General features: G+C 25.0%; 1 protein-coding gene across 1 annotated transcript in view; it reads left to right on the top strand.

Moving 5' to 3' along the window:
- The first annotated feature begins 5,454 nt into the window (after positions 1 to 5,454).
- LOC114188133 (zinc finger protein GAI-ASSOCIATED FACTOR 1-like) overlaps positions 5,455 to 6,437 on the top strand; it is a 3,675-nt gene continuing 2,692 nt past the window's right edge. Inside the window, exon 1 of the mRNA XM_028076679.1 lies at positions 5,455 to 5,824. Coding sequence (XP_027932480.1) covers positions 5,608 to 5,824 — 217 coding nt within the window. The 5' untranslated portion in view covers positions 5,455 to 5,607. The remainder of the gene's footprint in view (positions 5,825 to 6,437) is intronic.

Raw genomic sequence — 6,437 nt, 5'->3', positions numbered from 1 at the left:
ATTAGATATTGATTATATTGGTAGTAAAGTGGATATTAATGATTCATAGTCTAGATGCATTCACCACATTTCTTCATCTTTTAATATATAGTACTCAATGATTAATTACACCTACTCGCTTTCTAGTTTATGTTGAAAAAGGTTCCCAACAAATTTCATTATTTCGTATCATTCCAAATAATCCTAATTTATCGAAGACCTTTTTTAATGTACAAAAAAATAATAATAATAGAATTTTTTTATCTATCATCATACAAAGGACTTGTTACTTAAAGTAACCAATAATTGTAACAAACATTTCAAAGTCATCAAATTTTCCCAAATCATAATTATTTGGTAATATAATTAAAAATTCAATCCAAAAGCATGAACCCTTTTCCCTCTTTTTCCCAAATTATAATTAAAGTATGAAAGGAGAGGGACATAGAAGAAAAATGTTTTCAAATTTTGAAAAAAAAAAAGTGGGACAACAAAAGACTAAAAGCTTAACTATCATTGCCCATCCAACTCACCCATCTGGTTTTTCTTTTTATCACTATCTACCAAACGCCAACAAAAAGAGCTTATGATTTCTACGAGGATCTAACCACGTTATCATAAGTGCTTATATATGCAAAATGATGAAGAAAAAAGTGATTATTATTGCCATATATATGTAAAAGAAAAAAGAAAAGGGTTTTGTATTGAATGAAGATGTTATAGTTGTTGTAGCAATTCAAAGTTGAAACACAGAGGATCATCCATTGGACATGTTCATGTAATTTGATTTAGGTTTGGGTCCCATTAAGGAATCTCTCAAAAAAAATATTTTTTAACTACTAAAATTTAATTTCTTTCTCTTACAATATGATGTGACATTTTCTAAGTAGTTTTGAAATATTGAGAATAAGAAAATGAAAAAAGTGAATAATCACTTAAAAAATGCCACATAAAATTATAAGAAAAAGTTGTCAAAATTTAGTAGTCAAAATATCATCGTTTATCTCTCAAATATAACAACATAGATATGTAGTATTGGAGGTCCTCATAAATGGAGTGGACCTAAGAACCTTATTAGGGTTTTGAAATTTGATGTGTTTTGTCGGCAAAATATACCATTTTAAATGATAAAATCGTGTCATGTTTTTAGTCTTTCTACCATATTGCGTGTTTGATTTTCAATGTTATAAGTAATTAAAGAAAGAAAATGATGTGCATCGTTATTTTAAAGAAAAATACTTGCTCACAAGTATCTATCTATCCTTCAAACGCTCCTTCTAATAATAAATTGTTATTAATTGATGGTAATAAATGCATATCAAAATTTAAAGTAAAATAATAATATATTTGATTATATAATATAATAGATGTATTAAATGTTTTGAACTCAAATTCATTACGACAACATTTGTAAGTCAATCATCGTAATGTGTTAAAATGTTTTGATTATATAATTGTTGCCTATTTTAGAGTCTAAAATTAATATAATTGTATCTTAAAAAAACAATGTAATTTTTAAAGAATATGTGTTTATTGAATGTATAATAATCACATATGAAATATTGTCCGTTTTAAATTTTATGATTTTATTCTTAAAATACAGGTTAATAATCGAAGAAGAAAAATATATTTAAATTATTTCATTAATAGTATTTCAAGAACAAAACTAAAATAATGTCAATAAATTGAGTCAATTCATAAACAAACTTGCCAATAGCTTTCGAAAACAATTTTAAGTCAATGAATTTTATTTTTTATATATTGTTTTTTTTTTTTTAAGGTAGAGTCAGATTCACAATTCACAATTGAATTCTTAAGAATTTTTTTTTTTTGGAGTGGCTTAAAAATGTATTGGTCACTTCTTACCAGGAATAATACTTGTTAGACATTGTTCATAATCCTTCTTATTATCAACAATTGATGAAATTTAAATAAAAAATTGTTACAAAATATATTAATTATTGCGAGACAGATTTTTTTTTATTTGAATATATATATATATATATATATATATATGTATATATATATATATGAATGATAGAAAAAAATTAAGACACGGGAGCATTGTTGTACACGAAAATGCTTAATGTTTGGTTTTGTTAAGAGTAGAGGTTAGAAAAAAGAATAATATGTACAACATATATAATAATAAAGAATTTTGAAAATTTAACTTTACGTTTAAGTTTTAATACTAATAAGTTTTGCGGTGTGCATACAAATGTTTGCATAATAAAAAAAATTAATGATATGTTTGGTAGAAAGGACACAAACAGGGGAGAAAAGATAAAAAAAGAACAAGAAAAAATTGTTTAATCGAAAAGAATGAAAAAAAATGATTTTATTTGTTATTAATGTTCTTATTTATTATCATCACGTATTATAACAATAAAAAAAATACTCTTAATTGATTACAGGTTAAGGATTTACGTGTGTGTTGAGCATTTTATCACCCTTTTATATTTCTTTCCAACAAAAGACTCAATTTATATTTTATTATTTTGTTTCTTTGGGTTTTGTTTATAGATACATATATCTGTCAAATTTTGATTCTTTTTATGGTTTATTATTTATGTGGACATTTTTATATAAGTTGAATAATTGTGGGCATGGCATGAATATGAAGTAATGACAAAGTGGGAGATCGCCATGAAACTACAAAATGTTGTTTGTTTTCGTGTATATATCCACGGTTTCCTCCTTAATTTGTCTCTTTCTCTCTCTTTTCTGTACTTTCCTTTACCTAAATAAAGATGTAACAAGAAGACGCCATCCGTTACAAAAAAACAAGACAATGGGAAGAAGCTACGTCCTAACACAGGAAACACTGCAACCATACTGTAAATGAATAAAAAAAAAATTGTTAGAATAGTTTTATTGGAATAGAATGTTCAAGAAAATTCGCTAGAATAAGTTCTAACTTAATTCTGATATCATGTTAGTGAGTTTTAAGTCTAACTCAATTTCACAAGACATACTAATTTGTAAGGTGAGAATTGCTCTCACTTATATATTGTAAATTGATCTTATCTTTAATCGATGTGAAACTTCTAACAAAAACATGTAAAAATAGTTATTAGTCTTTGAAAAAAATTATATTTTAAAAAATAAATTAGAAATAATTAATTGTAGATACAAAAGAGAGAATTCTCTTCATATATGATTACAATCAACATTCATTTCAATCTGTACTTATTTAAATTCGCATCCTATCTTAATCCGCATTAAAAAAAAAAATTATCAGATCAAAATATATATATATATATATATATATATAGTATTTTTATAATTTTTACAAATTCCTATCACCAATAATATTTTATAATGTAATTATATGATATTTTATATGATAATTATATAACTTTTAAAATTTTATAAGTGTGTGTCCTAATTAAATATCCACCTCAAATATCCCAAATCCATACGTGTAATTGAACAAATGTTTAGTGGATATAAAAAAGTGTTCTAATCAAAATTAGATCATTGATTATTTCAATTTTTAGTTTCGTTTTGTCAATTTAAAAGTTTATTATTTTAAGTTTTGTTTTTTTATAACTATTAAACCAGACTATGGGTAGAAGAATTTTTTTTTCTTCTCTTGGTACTTCTTTTATGCATCCAATTTATATGGGTACTTTATTTAAAGGAAATCGAAGATAGATCACTTATATTAGCTTAATTTAATACTTTTATCTATAAGTTACCTTTTTAAGTCAACATTTTTTTATTAAATCATGCATGCAGAGTAGCATTTATCACAACTATTCAATACAAATAGAAAAAAAGAAAAACTGAAAATAAAATGAAACTTGAAAATTTTGATATAAAAGAAAAATTAACTGTATCGACGTGCGAAAAGGCTTAAGATTTAGATCCAATAAAAATATAAATCAAATTTAATTTTTTCTTGTAATTAAATACCAGTTTTTGAAATAATTTCAAGTTAAATATGGCTGTCATGAAAATTTTATTGAAAAAAATATCAATTTTAGGTATGATGCTATTTATATTTTATTGATAGAGATTGATATGTACGTTTTCAGCATTGAAACGTATAACCAAATCCAAAATTGGGTATGAATCTCTTACAATAAGAAATAAGATTATAGATAAAATTTTATTCACAAAATTTTACTTTTTTACAAAACAAAGTTCATCAATAGATTTTAAAGTTTAAATTTTTGGCAGATAATTTGGTTGTTAATATATTCGTTGGTAAATTTAAATTTTATAATCGATAAAAACATTAGTCGGTATCAATTAGTAAAGTTAAATTTAACTTTTGTTGAACCATTCGGACTTATAATTAACATTTAAGTTTATTTAGATTTTTTTAAAGTTGTTTTCATCATTATATATATATATATATATATATATATATAGTATTATTTTGTTCATTATATTGACAATTTCACTACGATGATATCTTTACAAGATATATTAAATCGTTAAAGAAGAAAGATGCATACATATAAAAACAAACTTTCTAATTGAGATTTTGGAAAAACATAGGTTATTTTTTGCATTGGTTGTAGAAGTTTCAAATCTTTGCTAAAAAATGCAGGCAAATCTTTAACATAAACTATTAAATTTAACTTAGAAAACTTATTTTATAAAGTATATTTATGAACTAGATGTACTTATATACCCTCTTGATTTATTACACTGACTGTTTAAAACTTTATCTTTCACCACTGTGGATGCCGATTTTCTTCTCAGTTTTAATCCAACACTGTTGGGAAGATTTGTGGTCTATATAAAAGCAATGATTTGGAAGGTCATTATCTCTGCTTTAGAAATTAACAAATGACTATTTAATTTAAACTCTCTTTTCTATATTTAAATATAAGAAAATTACCTAATTATATATTAATTAACAATGTTAATTAAGTTCATTTATTTATTTTATTTTATATACAAAATTACATTTCTCAAAATTCTTTTATAGTAGATTATGTTCAAATTTAAATTTAATAATTTTTCCAATTAACAAATTAGTTAAATTTTGTTTAAACATATATATATATATATATATATATATATATATAATAGATTTTAACAAAATATAATACCTTCTGGTTAAATTTTATTTAAACATTTTTTCCTACATTATTTACGGTTGTTGAGACAATCCCGTACAATTTCACAATACCTTCTGGTGTGGATATAAAAGACAGGTTAAAGTAAAAATTGAAGTTAAAGTAAAAAATAATCTTCGAAATTTTAATTCAATGTCTTTTAATTTTAAAATTTTATGAATTTAATTATTTTAAATAAATTTTATTAAATTTATATAATATTTCAGACCTGTTTAGTTTTTTAGTTAACGTTTAAATAATTTAATATTATGATGAAACGCGTAAAAAATGTGAACAGTGTGTTAAAAGAGTATCTAATTTTAATTTGATTAGGATTATTGATTTAATATTTTATTGCGGTGCAAATCCTAATATATACGTTGGCTGGGTCGTACTAATCCCCACATCATAAGAAGGAGAGTTTCGTGGGTTTTGTCTATATACCTTCACTTCCTCAAATCCCACCTTCTTTCTTTCATTTTCCTCTCATTTTCCCTTTGCAAGAACAACACTGAAAACAAACACTACTTTGGGAACAAAGAGAAGAGAATCAATGTCAAACTCAAACATCACAAGCTGTGATAGTTGGAGCTTCTCCACAGAGAACACTGCAGAAGATGCAGCACCACTTAAACAGCAGCAACTGGAGATGCTTCCCCAAAACCATAGTCCAAATTCAAACACTTCAACCACAACAAATAACAGCAATGACTCAAACACAATTTCACAACCACCTCTCAAGAAGAAAAGAAACCTACCAGGAAATCCAGGTCTCTTTCTCTCTTTCTCTCTTTCTCATTCATTTTCTTTTTCTCTCTATGCACACCAACATTCTCTGCTTACTGGTTCTCTCTCTCTCTCTCTCTTTTTATTGAATTTACATTCATGGATTATCAAATTAAGTGTCAACTTCTTATTTTGATGATAATTAGTTCTTATTTTGATGATAATTAAATTTTACTAAATATGTGTTTGGTTCAGTGTCGGATAGTTGATTCCAACTGAATAATTCTCTAATGCAGAAGTAAATCTTTTATCCTGTAATTGATTTTGGAAATCAATCAAATACATAATTAATGATGAAATAAAAAAAGTTGTGGATTCGATCCTACTAATATATTTAAGTTAAATTGATTCATGTTGTTTGAATTGGGAAGAAAAAGGAAAAACTAGGGTGTGTGTTAAATTCAAAAATGAATAGCAAAAAAGGTTGAATTATTGGTGATTGATGAAGGGGTGGAAAGAAGAAGCTCAATTATTGCCTGCAGGGATTCACAATCATTGCAGTTCACTGTTGACTTTTCTTCACTGCTGGCTTGATCTCAAACTTTTTCTTTATTCTTGTTTCACACCTGTTTCAACAAAAAGGTTCATACATTGGTT

The sequence above is a fragment of the Vigna unguiculata genome, chromosome 6 (assembly GCF_004118075.2).
Source record: "Vigna unguiculata cultivar IT97K-499-35 chromosome 6, ASM411807v1, whole genome shotgun sequence".
Taxonomy (NCBI): domain Eukaryota; kingdom Viridiplantae; phylum Streptophyta; class Magnoliopsida; order Fabales; family Fabaceae; genus Vigna; species Vigna unguiculata.
The sequence above is the reverse complement of the archived record's forward strand: the minus strand, read 5'-3'. Positions and strand labels throughout refer to the sequence as shown.